Below are 15,517 nucleotides of genomic sequence, written 5' to 3' on the forward strand. Positions count from 1 at the left end.
ATTTAGTGTTTGTTATAACTTATGACTAAAAATCTGTAAATTTACTATAAACAGAAAAATTTGTGACTTAAGAAAATTTTCTATCTTCCTAAAAAATTATTTGCATTTAATTAGGGTTTTTTTTAGGTTTTTGCAAGGCAAATGGGGTTAAGTGGCTTGCCCAAGGCCACACAGCTAGGTAATTATTAAGTGTCTGAGACTGGATTTGAACCCAGGTATTCCTGACTCCAGGGCTGATGCTTTATCCACTGCGCCACCTAGCCGCCCCCATTTAATTAGTTTTGATGAGCAAATAAATTTAAGATCTGGCAGTAGTATCTGCACTATTAAAGGTTTAAAACATTTAGCATGTGTTTTAGAGAGCAGTTTATATTACTGTATCCAGGAAAAGGACACAGAAAAAATGTTTCTATGATTCTTTTTTTTTTTTTTGTCTTTTAATAAAAAATGTAAGCAGGAAGTCTGTGGCAATCATTATTAGAGATACTTTGTCATCGTTTCATACTTAATAGTAGCTAAACTGTTGATCATCTTTTTTTTTCTTTCTCTGGTCTATTTACAGCTTTGGACAGTACTCTACTATTTTCACTCCTATTAGAGTAGCTAGATACCTTACCTCAATCATAATTTATTCTATTCTGAAATAAGCACAACTATGGAGCTTTTTCAGGCAGCTGAAATAGTTATTGCTGTATGTTTCTATAAGTAGTGTAAGAATCCAAAAAAAGTAACCTCAGTAAAAAGGTGGTTTGGTCATCCCTGGGATACATAACAAGACAGTTTTAAGTAACAAGTCCAAAATATATACAGATTTGAAATTGTACTTTCTTAAACTAGCCAGCTGAAAAGCCTGTCAGACTTAGGTTTAGAGTAGTTAATTTATGAGCATGGATAATCTTTTGGAATAGGAGTAAGCATAGAGAGTGCCAGTATTTTGAGTCATTTTGTATTATCAGTAGATATTGTAAGACAAAACAACTAAAAATCCTGTGTGCTCTGAGACCCAAGTTCAAAAATATTATTTGTTTCTGAGCCTTGATTAAAAAAATAGATTGATTTCTAAATGTTTTATTAAACATGTTCAGAAAGTATCTTACCTTTGTACTAATTTTGAACAACAACAAAGCAGCATATTAGCTTTTATGGTCTTCTTTAGGTGACATTTATTGCACTGATTTATGTTATTCTTATCCATTTGCCGTTTTAGATTGATTCTTTTTTTTAAAATTTTATTGTGAACCTGGAAAGTTATTGCAGATTGCAAACTTGGATAATAGATTCTAAACATTCTTAATATAGATTTTTCCTGTTTTAGCAAAAGATAATTCTGTAGTACACTGCTTTGCTGATAAATACCCAAGGTTTCCACCTACCTATGAATACCATCAAAGATGATTCATGGAATGGAGGATGACATTCTTTTATGCCTGGAATGATATTATAAAACCATAGACTCAGAATTTGAAGGTTTCAAAAATTATCTGTCAACCCATTATGCCATCTATAACTTCCCCAGAAGTGATCACTGCTAGATGATGTCCAGTTATAGGGAATTCACTTTTTTATGACTTTAAACTCTTTTTTTTCCTAATCAAACTTGTGATTTTATAACAAGCAAGCTCCCTATAAAGAACAAGTCAACACCTTTCCTGCAATTTATAATCTTAGAGATTTCCTTGAATGCAATAAGGTTAAATAACTTACCTAAGCTCACATGCTAACATGTTCCAAAGACAGCACCTGAACTCAGTTCTTCCTGACTCCTAGGCCAGTTTTCTAACCACTTAACCATAATGTCTTCAGTTCTAATTCTTGGTATACTAAAATCTGCATCTTTATAATTTGTACCAATTGTTTATAATGCTACCAAGCAAACAGTAAAAATCTCAGTATTTTTCCTATGTGATAACCTACCCCTCAGAAACTTGAAGGAACTAACATGTACTCATTGGGTCCTCTTCTGTAGAGAATAAATATCCCCATTTTTTCAGATGATTCCTCAGTCTATGTTATAATTTCTTCTCATCATTTTGGTTTTCTTTTACTTTGTTAATTCCCCCCATATGATCTGAATCAAAATGAGAAAGGACAGGAACTTACCTGAGTGCTCCCAACTTCCCTTCTAAAGAACTTTAAATAAATTCTGGATTGGCAGACCCAAAACCAATAAAAGGATGGGGTGGCAATGAGAAAGGACAGGAACTCACCTGAGTAGTCCCAACTTCCCTTCTAAAGAACTTTAAATAAATTCTGGATTGGCAGACCCAAAACCAATAAAAGGATGGGGTGGGGAGCAATTTTCCAGCCCAAGATAACTTAGAAGCTCAGCAGGAAAGATCAGTCACACAAGGGTGAGAATAAAGTATAGTCTAGTACAGAAGACTGTAAGCAAGCTACACCTCAGAAAAACGATAGGAGACCAGCCTTCAAAAAGTCAGTATCCTTCAGGAGCAATGGAGTGGGAAGTAAGCAGCAGTTTCCAGAGCTCTCAGTTCACAGACAATAAGGAGGTGAGACTACAGGTCTGAAGTAGATTACTGGCACGGTGGGGCAGGACTCTGCTGCATTGCCCAAATGCAGGGAGGGTTTTAATGCTAGAGTAAGGAGAACTGACACAGCAAAACTTGCAGCCACAGGGGATCAGGGACCCTGGTCACAGTTCTAGGGCAGAAAGAAGTACTTGTGGCCACCATAGACCAGGAGAGTAGTCAAGGCCGATGCTTTATCCACTGCACCACCTAGCCACCCCTAGCACACCTCTTCTTAAAGCATACCACCTTGAAAGAACTAAAAACATACAGACCCCAGAATTACCTCTGAAAACAGCTTCACAAAAAACTTGAAATTTAGGGCTGTTTCTTTTCTTCCCCTGAGAACAGAATTCAAATTTAACATAAAATTAAAATTGGAATTGGGCAAATAAAAACTAAAGACTCCATGAGATATCAAGAAGCAATAAAGTGAAAAAGAAAAAGATGAAGAAAAGATGAAATATCTCATTGGAAAAAGAGACCTAGGAGAGATAAATTTAAAATTATTGAACTACCAAAAAGCCATGATCCCCCTCCCCCCAAAAAGAGCCTAGAAATCATTTTTCAATAATTATCAAGGAAAACTGCTCCAGTAGAACAGAAACAGAGGGTAACACAGAAATTGAAAGAATTCATAGATCTCCTTCCTGAAAGAGATCTTAAAATGAGAACTCCAGAATACTTTAGCCAAAGTCCAGAGCTCTCAAATCAAGGAGAAAATATTTCAGTGCTCAGAAAGATACAATAACACAAGATTTAGTAGATTCTGAATTAAAGGATTGGAGGACATGGAATATGATATTCTAGAGGGCAAAATGTTTAGGATTATACCCAAGAATCATCTACCTAGCAAAACTTGAATAATCCTTCGGAGGGAGGGGGGACTAATTACTGAAATACAGGACTTTCAAACATTCCTGATGAAAAGGAAAGAGCTGAATAGATAATTTGATTTTCAAATACAAGATAAAAGAGAAGCATAAATAGGTAAACAGGATAGCGTGAAGAAGGTAGAAAGCTCCCAGAACTTTTATCCAATACAATAATAAAGCCTCTAAATAGACCCTAAAGCAACAGAACCCACAAAAAAAAACCAATAAAAAGCTTTTCATCTTAAGATATCTTGGAGAAACTTCAGAATTGTCTGTCTGCCTGGGTAAAAGGGTAGTGCATCCCAGTAATGGCAGGAAAACTAGGAAACCAGCCAGATATTCTTAGGCATAGCAGAGCTCACTAAAACACCTGGATCCCTGCTCAGTCAGCCTCGGTAAAACAGACCAGCAATGAGGATCCCAGCTCCAGCTTGGAAAGCAAAGTTTGAGCCCAGGAATACTGGTGTAGCTGGTAAGACTGGATTGAGCTGTACCATTGCAGGGACACACAAGAATTCAAAGCCAGGGACCAACCCTGACCCCCCCCCCCCAGCACAAAAACCTTGGCACTGTACCCCTGTGCAGTAGCAGGGCTAAATGTTAAAGAAGAACAAAAACAAACAAACAAAAAAAAAAAAACACTAACCATAGAAAACTACTATGTTGATGGGGGAAGAAAAAGACAAAAAAAAAGTCATCTCAGAACAGGAAAGCAATGACAAAATGCTTACATGTTGAAGCCTCAAAGAGGATTATGAATTGATCTCAAATCAAAAAAAAAAGCCTCTTGGAAGTGCTCAAGAAGGATTTTAAAAACTGAAAAAGAAAGAAAGAAGAAAAGCTAAAAAAAATGAGTTCATGGAGGAAAATATGAAAAATTAACTGAAGAAAACAATATTTTTAAAAGTAAAATTGGCCCACTGGAAGAAAGTAAAACAATTCCTTTAGAAATAAAATTAACTAACTGGGGGAAGCTAGGTGGCACTTGCCGGCTAGGTGGCACAGTGGATAGATCACCGACCTTGGAGTCAGGAGTACCTGAGTTCAAATCTGGCCTTAGACCCTTAATAATTACCTAACCATGTGGCCTTGGGCAAGCCACTTAATCCCATTGCCTTGAAAAAAAATCTAAAAATAAAATTAAATTAACGAACTGGAAAAGGAAACACAAAAACTAATCAATGAAAATAAAGTCCTAAAAATTAGAATTGGACAAGTAGAAATTAATGATTTCATGAGCTTTCAAGATTCCCGGAAACAACCGAACAGTAAATTTGATCTTCATATAAAAGAGTCAAGAGATGCATAAAAAGGTAAAGAAAAAAAAAGTTAGTCAAAATGACTAACTTCCCCTACACAGGAAGGACAGTACTTGTAACTCTTGAGAATTGTATTTCTCTTAGGACAGTCAAAATAAGCATACTTAGAGAGTGTAGGTCTAAATTGATTATGATGTGATGATACTTTTAACTCCTGAGATTTCTATTAGGACAGATGAAAGGAATATAAAACTAAGAATTGGGTTTATGGAAAAAGTAAAATAGATAAACCTTTAGAATTAAACAAAAAGAGAGAGGGGTGGCTAGGTGGCACAGTGGATACTGCACCATCCCTGGAATCAGGAGTACCTGAGTTCAAATCCGGCCTCAGACACTTAATAATTACCTAGCTGTGTGGCCTTGGGCAAGCCACTTAACCTCATTTGCCTTGCAAAAAAAAAAAATCTAAAAAAAAAAGAAATCATGAGTTCCTGGACTTAAGAAAAACCTAGAAAGACTTGAGTGAACTGAGACTGAGTGAAGGGAGCAGAACCAGGAGAACACTGTATAAATTAAAAGCAACATGTACGATGACCAGCTATGATGGACACAGCTCCTTTCAGCAGTTTATCATTATTAGGACAGCTTCAAGGGGGTATACATATAAAGAAGACACAGATGTGAGTTAAACATGATGGGATAATACCTAAAAAAATAAAATCAAGGAGTGAGAAAGAGGAATACACTAGGAGAAGGGAGAGTTAGCACATAAGTGGACAGTGAATTGAGCACCAGCACTGGTGCTCATATAAAAGAGGCATGAAAGAGCTTTTACAATGGAGGGAATGAAAGGAGAGCACTTAAACCTTATTCTCATCGTAATTGACTCAGAAGGAATAATGTAAACACTCAATTGGATATAGAAATCAATCTTTCCCCACATGAAAGTAGAAGAGGAGAGTGACAATGATAGAAGAGGATGAATTGGGTGAGGTGGTAGTCAGAAACAAAACACCTTTGAGAGTGGGCATGGTAAAAAGAGGATAATGGAGAAAAATAGAATGGAGGAAAATACATGGTAAACATATTAGTGAAAAATTTACAGCAAGTTTTCCTAATAGAGCCTTCATTATTCAACTATGTAAGGTACCATTTTATAAGAATAAAAGTCAATGCAAATCATTTCCCAGTTAATAAATGGTCAAAGGATATAACATGCAGTTTTCAGAAGATGAAATCTATCTCTTGTCTTACGACTATTATTCTATCACTTAAATACTATCTATAAACAAATACAACTCTCAAGAACCACCTCACACCTATTGGCTTATAAGACAGAAAAGGAAAATAAATATTGGAAGGGTTATGGGGAAAATTGAGACTTTATTGGTAGAGTTTCAAACTGATCCAGCCATTCTGGAGAGCATTTTGGAGCTAGGCCCAAGCAATACTACTACTACTAAATCTGTATCCCAAAGAGATAAAAATCAAAAGGAAAAGGGCCCATGTGTTCAAAATTACTTAAAAATAAGTCTTTTTATTAAGGCAAAGAATTGGAAATCAAGGGGTATTCATCAATTGGGAAATAGGAGAAGAAGTTGTACTTATATGATTGTGATAGAACTGTTGTACTACAAGAAATGACAAACAGTATGCTCTCAGAAACACTTGATTTATATGATCTAATGAAAAACAAAATGAGCAAAATCTGCGGAATATTGTACACAATAACTATAATATTGCATGATGATTAACTCTGACTCAACTATTCTCAGCAATACAAAGATCCAATACAAATCTGAAGAACTAATGAAAAGTGCTGCCCATCTTTATAGAAAGAACTGGTGGCATCTGAATGCAGATCTAGGAATATTTTTAAAGCTTTTTTTCTTCATTATCTTTTGGTCTGGACTCATACAGAATATGTTTTGCATGGCTGCATATTGTTTGCCATCTTAGGAAGAGGAATGAGGAGAGAAAGGAAAGAATTTGGAATGCATTGACTTTAAATGACTTTAAAAATTGCTTTTACATATAATTTGGGGAAAATACAAATTTTTTAAAAACATGTCACTGAGAAGTGGACACTGAACTCCAGAAATGTTTTGACTGGGACAGAATTTAGCAGGACTATCAACTCCCATATTCTGAATGTTGTGATTCTATTAATGCAGCCTAAAATAATGTTTTGTTCTTTGGCCATGTCACACTATTAATTCATATTCCCTGAAGTCAGCTAATTACTAGGCAATCTCAGAAGAAAATTATCCCATTCGGCCGTAGTTTTTTGGGTTCTGATTTCTGAAGTCAAAGGTAATAAATGTCATAGTCAAGAGCACTTGGGCCTAAGTGACTGTGTGTGTTTTATTGGGTTTTGCTTCAGTGTGTGTCCCTAAAAGAACAGTCTGCTTTGTGCTTTAGCATTAGATTTGATCTTTTTATCTGATTTTTTTAAAGAGTAAACCATTCCCTACTGAAGAGTCTAATTATCCTACTTTTCTGGGGGGTTTTTTAACAAAGGCAAAAAAAATGCCTTCCAAGTCAAATTTCTCCTTTAGAAATTATATTTTGCATATTTTTTATTTTCCCTCCTTTTATTTTTACTTTGAACAAGACCTGTGTTCAAGTTTTTACTTTGGATCCTTTACTATTTGTGTGTTTGTGGACAAGTCTCTTAATCTCTCTAGATCTCATCTTCCTGAAAAAATTTCACAAAATGTTGGAATTGGACCAGATTCATCCAAGGTCTCTTCCAGTTCTAGATGCATGATCTTATGATACTCTATGTACTTTACATTGGAATTTACCAAAATGAATTAAGATTGTCATCAGCTTTTCTAAAAGAGCCCCCAAAAATAATAAATAACTACAATAAGTCCCAATTCGTACAAATCTTGACTTCTTTAAAATAGTTGCATGTATTAGAATTAACCAAATTTGAAATGATAATTTTATAAAGTATGGTAATTGGTTCCAACCCAATGGAAATATGCAATGGGAATTGAATAATATTACAGCTTCAGGGGAATTCATTGTTTGCATTAATTGGAATCTAGTTGTACATGTTTATATATACATCTAAAACAGGAGCTATTTTTCTATAATTAAAACCAGGAATTTTTACCTGTTATGTTTAAAACTAATCATGAAAAATTAAGTAATACGGTCTTTTGACTGTGTACACTTAAACTGATAATTTATGAAATGGGGGGAGGCAGGCATACTAAGTTCTTTGGGTACTCATAGGAAAGATCATGACTAGCAATAAGAAATGGAACAGCAATCATTCTATAATTAGGCACAGAGGGTATGGAAGCAAAAAGCAGAGAAAGTATAGGGGTAATCAGTGAAAGGGGTACAGATATAGATGACATGAGGAAGGGATGGGGTGGTGATGAAGAAAATCAGGTCATATGGGGAAAAGGATGAGGAGATAGAGAAGCAGAAAGTGTCGGTCAAGTAATCAAATTAGAATTAAAGGTACTAATTGGCATGAAACCAATGGAATAGAAGAGTACTGGGGGGGCGAGGGAGTTTGAGGTCTTGTGCATATTAATGATTAAGAGGAGCAGACTAATTCTTATCTGTGAAACCTTAGATTCATCAACATATCCAAATCATTTCAAAATTGTCAGTAAAATTTTTAAGTTGACATGCCCATATCTTCTCAAAATTATCGGCACCTCTTGGTAAAGTCTGGAATTTACCTGGGATTTATATATCACAGGACCAAAAAGTCCTGACAGTAAGGCCCAAGATGACATTTCCCGATTTTTCACAAATTGCTAGGATGTGATTTTTTTGTTAATACATGATAAAATTTGTAAAATAATGCTCCTTTGATCTTTGGGATGGTTTGTACTATTATATTATCCTTTACAATCTTACTGTATGTTATGGCCCCTTTAGATTGGTGACTCATATACTACCACAGCACTCCCATAGTCTGAAAAATGATCATAAAATTTTTTGGTCCTCCTTTCATAGCAGAGTAGTCTGAATTACTATGATATTAAAAGAAAAAGATATGTTGGTATTATACAATACTACATGTATATGTATGTATATGTGTATATGTATATATATATATATATATATACACATATATATATATATGTATATAGATATATATTTTATTCCTTTCTGGGTTTGTGAACTTTTTCTGTGTCGTCTACCAGCCTTCATATGTCATCTGTGCTTCTACAAAACTCCCAAAGAATTCCCTTTTAATTTCTTATGCTGATCTGTGATATATTGAACTCATGATAGGGAAAGTCCCTGTGAGGAAGAGGTTATTGTATACTTATTAGAAGGGTGAGAGGTTCTCTGGAAGAGCAGAAGATGCACACTTGTAGAAAGGTATAGTGCTCTTTGAATCAGGAACATCTTACGCCTCATCCTAGCTTTGTAAGCACAGGCAAACCACTCCATAACCAGCCTTCCTTTTTTCTTTTTTTTTTCATTTTACAATCCCCACCCCCAACCTTGCTTCCCTCCCCCCAACCCCACACAGAAGCCAGTCTGGTAGTCTTTGCATAGTTTCCATGCTGTGCATTGATCTAAGTTGAATGTGTTGAGAGAGAAATCATATCTTGGGGGGGGGGGGAATAAAATAAAAGAGATAGCAAAATTACATAATATAAAAGATAACTTTTTAAAAATTGAAACTAATAGTCTTTGGTCTTTGCTTAAACTCCACAATTCTTTCTTTGAATACAGATAGTTTTATGATAATTCTTCAGCTTTGAATTTTGATTGTTATGTGATGGTTGGTCCTTCCATTTCCATTGTTGTGGTCATATATATTATGTATATTGCCTGAAGCATTTGAATGACTTTCCTGGTAGTTTTATTGCTATCAAGGCTCTTTCCTCTCTATTCTTCCACATGCTTCCTGAGAAATCTTTTTTTGTTCTGCCCTGATCCTGCAACTTTCTGTATCTTCCCATTGAATCAATGTTCCTTTGCTTTACTCAACCATTCAAGACTCTCCACAAATTGGTAGCACATTGATTAGATCTTTAGATGACACTCAACTGAGTGCTGATGGTTAGCACATTGGATGACAGACTCAGGCTCCAGAGAAATCTTGGAAAATTTAAAACAATAAGGATAAAATGTCAAGTATTACACTGGAGTTAAAAAAATCAACCTCATAAGTATATGAAAGGGAATTAATAGTTAGACATAATTTGTTTGTTTTAGTAGTCTGCATGTTCCCCATTAGCAGTATGATATGGCAGACAAAAAGGCTCACATAATCTTGAGCTGCATTGATTGAGTCATAGCTTCCAAGTAAAAGATGATAGTCCTTCTGTACTCATTAAAGCTCATCTTGGATATTGTATTCAGCTTTGGAGGCTCAGGTGTTCTGAGAAAGGCAGCCATGACCAAGGTCTTGAAGAGTCCATGTATCAGCTGGAAGAACTAATATATTTACCTCAGAAAAAAGACTAGGTGGGAAGATAGATAGTCATGATAGCTGTGATCAGAAGTTTGAAATGTTCTCAATAGGGAGGGATTAGACTTGTTCTGTTTGGCTCCAGGGACAGAACTAGAAGCAATGAGTTGAAGTTTCAAAAAAAAGATAAATTTGATTTGGTTTGATTGTGGGACAGTTTTGCGGGGGGTTTTTTAGGTTTTTGCAAGGCAAATGGGTTTAAAGTGACTTGCCCAAGACCACACAGCTAGGAATTATTAAGTGTCTGAGTTCACATTTGAACTCAGGTACTTCTGACTCCAGGGCCAGTGCTCTATCCACTATGCCACCTAGCCGCCCCCATGGGACAACTTCTTGACATTAGAAGCTGTTCAAAAGTGAAATGGGCTCATTCTAGGAATGCTGAACTTCCCTCTTAGAAGTCTTCAGGAAGACACTTCTCAGTTATAGTGTAGGAGGGATTTCTTTGGGGTATAGACTAGATAGATTGATAGATCCCTGTAACTCTGAAATGCCATGATTTTCTGGAACCTTTCTTATCTTAGGACTTCACTAATCCTTATCACATAAACAATAATAAAACTTGGAAGCAACTTTTAAATAGTCTTAAATCCTTTGCAAAGCAATTTATGTATCATACCTCATTTGATCTTCATAGCAGCCCTGTGAGTTAAGAACTATGTATAGGTTTAAATTCCTATTTTGCATAAGAGAAGACTTAGTTGCTTAGAAATTAAGTGACATACCCATGATCACAACTAGTATGTGGCAAGAGGTAGAATTTGCACTCAAGTTTCTACTGACTCACGTTTGGCAATTTTCCATTATATCACTAATCTACTCACCATATCCTTTTCTCATCCTTACCACTTAGACTTCTATGACTTTGCTTAGATTTTTTTCTGGTGTCTAGAATGAACACTCCTTGTTTTGAAAACCCCTCTCACTTCAAGATCCAAATCAGTTTCAGTCATCTTTGTGAAGCCTTCTTTCCCTCCCTTCACCCTTATTTTTGGGACCTTTTTATTGTATTTGTCACAGTCATATTATACTAGCATATGTAAATATATTATCCCATGGAGTATCTTATTCAGTCCTTGTAATACTAATGTACATAGTAGGCAGATAGGAAAATTTGTTGAAATTACAAATATCTTTTTTTGGAATACTTCATCTCTTTGTTGACATAAATTTTTTAATATGTACACCAGACCAGTAAAAGATATACAGTTGCCTTTCTACAGCTAATCATTGATCTTTTTTTTTTTTTTTTTTTTTTGCAAATGGGGTTAAGTGGCTTGCTCAAGGCCACACAGCTAGGTAATTATTAAGTGTCTGAGGTCAGATTTGAACTCAGGTACTCCTGACTCCAGGACTGGTACTCTTTCCACTGTGCCACCTAGCTGTCCCCATTGATCTTTTTTGATAATGCTGTCTGACTAATTTGGAAAAATCTTATAGAAATTAAAGGTGTGGGGCGGCTAGGTGGCGCAATGGATAGAGCACCGGCCCTGGAGTCAGGAGTACCTGAGTTCAAATCTGACCTCAGACACTTAATAATTACCTAGTTGTGTGGCCTTGGCCAAGCCACTTAACCCCATTTGCCTTGAAACAAAACCTAAAAAAAAAAGAAAAGACAAGAAATTAAAGGTGTTTGTCTACTACTCATTGAAGATATGTGGAAATAGTAAAGATTAGAGGGGAAAATGTTATCTTTATAAAGCCTGGGACAAATCTTAATTATTGCTTTGTAGTAGAGAAGGGTTTAATAATGCATTCTACATGGCTTTTATTTATTAAAAACAGTATATTTTCACTTTTCTTTATCTTTCTTCCCATTCAGTAGGAAAACCTGTTAGTACTTAAAACTAATACAAATTGGAAAACTAGTTGTCCATTACTTCACTTTACAAATTTTCCATGAATATTTTTGGAGTAATTAAAGTACATACTCTTTTCTGTACATATATTCTATTTCAATATATGTGAATGTTTTATTTACTAGTAAAAATCACTACATTGTTCACAAACATAAAGGGACAAAAAGGAGTGGATATATTTTTTTTATTTAAACTTGATTTGACTACCTTTCTTTTTTGATCTCCTTAACTGCTCTTCTAGCTACAGAGAATTACAACTCAGTTCAGAAAGCAAAGTGGCTGAATTTCTTCACCAGAGTAAATTAAAATCTTTTGAAAGTGAACGTGCTCAACTTCTACAAGAAGAAACAGCAAGAAACCTCACACAGTGTCAATTGGAATGTGACAAATATCAGAAAAAATTGGAGGTATGTACATTTCATGAACATTTTCTGTTGGATAAGGTTTTATGTAAGGGTATCATTTATAAGTTAATCTCTTACCATACAAATTATTCACAGTGACTTAAAATTTATTCAAACTACAAGAATAAAAAATTTATGGCAATTAAGATGACTGAAATGAAATTCATGAACTACATAATAAAATTAATTTCTTATGAAAATTATTGGTGTAAGAGTCCTGCAGATGTTACCTGGACATACTTGTAAGTCAGGATGTCAGGGATTGTCATTCCTTTTTTACCAATGAGTACACTGATCTTTTGAGATGTTAAGGAACTTGCCTAGTTTCGTGTGTCACTTAAGGAACTAAATGTTCCATAGACAAACTTGGATTTGTTTAAAAGAGTATTGCTTAAAATAAATAAAACTCTCTTAAAGTAATTTAAACTTTTAACTAATTAAGATTTCTCTTCAGTAAATTTACATTAATGATTAAATATTGCTCAACTGGCCAGTTTTTCCAAGTATTTCAAGCTTTTTCATCTGGTATTGACTCAGAATTACATTAAGTAGGTAACTTATTAATCCTCATCTTTGGTTCCCTAATTTATCATTTAATGATTCAAATAACAAATAATTATTAAAAGCCCCCCAATATGCCACATTCTGAATTCAAAGACAAAACATTGAAATAACTCTTCCATGAAGGAATTTATGTTTTATTTTAATAGACAATATGTATAAAAGTACATATATTGTATTGTGTGGTACTACTATATGTGTGTGTATGTGTGTGTGTGTGTGTGTGTGTGTGTGTGTGTGTATTCATATAAATACAAGACAAAAAATAGCTGGGTAGGAGAGCCTATCCCATCCTACTAGTTTATTATAAGTATTAATTGAAATAATTTATGTAAAAACTTAAATGCTCCACAAATTAAGCATGCATATTTACCCTTTGTAGAAAATGTCTAAAGTATATATAATGACCAGTATGTATCTGGTTATATAACCCAATAAAGTGTGTCCTCTTAAGATCAGCTATAGAAGAATAATATGTAATCACCTATACAATATATGTGAGGCTATCAGGAAATTCCATCTCCACATCTGAACTAAACTCTCTCAAAAGACTGCCCTTTCTCTTAGGATGAAACAAGACAAAAACTAATTTTACCCTTCCCTCTCTCTTAGCTTCCACACCCGGCATGGACCAGGCTGTCACTTCTTCCTATGGCATCATAGTGCTCATTCCTTTTGATCAGACCTTTGTTCCTATCTGGCCTGGTACTAATCTCCCTTCAGTCTCTATTTTCAGCAATTCATCCTAAGTAAAACTGCCAAAATAACCATTCTAATGAATAGGTCTAATCTTATCACTCTGGGCCTAAACAGCTTTAGTGGTAACCCATAGGATAAAATACATATTCCTCAGTGTGGCGCACAGTCAGTTCCTTTCTAGCCTTATGTCACACTACTCCCCTTTGGTATATACTGTGTTCCAGTCAAACTGGAGCTAAGCAGGCCACCTTACACTTATTTGTGTATGCCTAAAACATGTCCCCAACTGTTGAAAGATTTACCTTCCTGGAAGATCCAGCTCAAAGATCACTTCTTTCCTGAAATTTTTCCTAATCTTCTTTGGTGAAAGTTCTCAATCCCTTTTCAAGGAACTGTAGTATTCGTTCTCAATCTCTCTTGTTCTTGTAATATACCATCTTATATAATTTTTATTTGTATTTGTGTATTATGCTGAAGCAGCAAGGTAGTACAATGGTTAGAGTGCAGAACCTGGTGTCAGAAAGACCTGAGTTTAAATCTGGTCTCAAGATACTAATTATGTCACCTGGGACAAGTCACTTGATGCTGTTTGCCTCAGTGTCCTCTTTTGTAAAAATGAGCTTAAGGAAGCGGCAAAATCTCTACATTATCTTTGCCAAGAAAAATCCCAAAAGGGGTCATTGAGGAGTCAGACTCAAAACAGCCAAACAACAAATTTCATTTCTACTAGATTATCATTATTTTCTTTTATCCTAAACACTTATTATATTGTAAATATTCTTAAAGAGGAAACTGACACATTCAACACTGACTGGAGATGAGAGTCAAAGTTAATTTTTTCTGGTTGTATACATGGAAGAAGGAACCAGTTTTGAGGGGAGGGTGCCAAGTAGGTTTTTAACAAATACACATTTTATTTGATGATGATGATGATGATGATGATGATGATGATGATGATGATGATGATGATGATTGTCCTTCAGAACCACAGTAAAGTTATGCCATGACAAACATATAGACTGGATTTGAGTGAGGAGGAGCTTTGCTAAGTCACAAGTCTCACTTTCTCCTCCAGAACCATCTGGGTCCAATGCCAGATATAAATCAGGATGATTGGAGATGGCCCTGGATGCAAGGCAGTCAAGGTTAAGTGGATTGCCAAAGGTCACACAGCTAGTAAGAGTCAGTTGTTTTGAGACCATATTTGAACTTCTGACTTCCTGTCTCCAAGACCAGTGCTCTATTAAGAAAATTGACTTTTTCATTTTTTAATAACAGTGTAGGCTAGGGGCGGCTAGGTGGCACAGTGGATAGAGCACCAACTCTGGAGTCAGGAGTACCTGAGTTCAAATCTGGCCTCAGACACTTAATAATTACCTAGCTGTGTGACCTTGGGCAAGCCACTTAACCCCATTTGCCTTGCAAAAACCTAAAACAAAAAAACAGTGCAGGCTTATTTTTCATAGCATAGATAGAGTTCTGTCTTCTTATGTGGGAGCATGTTAGCTGATTTCAAATGTTCAAAGATATGAAACATGAATTAAACTTGTTGTGGTTGGTGTCAGAAAGCAGCAAAGAACATTGTGTGTGTGTGTGTGTGTGTGTGTGTGTGTGTGTGTGTGTGTGTGTATTGTAGAAGCAAAATTCAGCTTGAACATGGAATGACTGAGGAAGAACTAACTTCCTAAAAGTTAATTCTATCTTTAAAAAAGTTGAATGACTTGATGTTTTCAAAAGGAGTCCTGAACACTTTCTTGATTATAATGTAGAAGGGATTCTTGGCTTTGTATTGGCTGTACTCTTGGACTTCTGATGACTTCTCTAATTATGACATTCTTTGATTCTGTATAAGCTGTGTTTGAACTCCTCAG

The 15,517-nt window shown here is 35.3% G+C and overlaps 1 protein-coding gene across 5 annotated transcripts in view; it reads left to right on the plus strand.

The window, feature by feature from the left end:
• PIBF1 (progesterone immunomodulatory binding factor 1) overlaps positions 1-15,517 on the plus strand; it is a 317,017-nt gene that overhangs the window by 143,223 nt on the left and 158,277 nt on the right. For all 5 annotated transcript variants that reach the window (XM_074191801.1, XM_074191800.1, XM_074191798.1 and 2 more), the window contains exon 11: positions 12,224-12,389. In XM_074191801.1, the coding sequence (XP_074047902.1) occupies positions 12,224-12,389 (166 nt within the window). The remainder of the gene's footprint in view (positions 1-12,223; positions 12,390-15,517) is intronic.

The sequence above is a fragment of the Macrotis lagotis genome, chromosome 6, assembly GCF_037893015.1.
Source record: "Macrotis lagotis isolate mMagLag1 chromosome 6, bilby.v1.9.chrom.fasta, whole genome shotgun sequence".
In the NCBI taxonomy this organism is placed as follows: domain Eukaryota; kingdom Metazoa; phylum Chordata; class Mammalia; order Peramelemorphia; family Peramelidae; genus Macrotis; species Macrotis lagotis.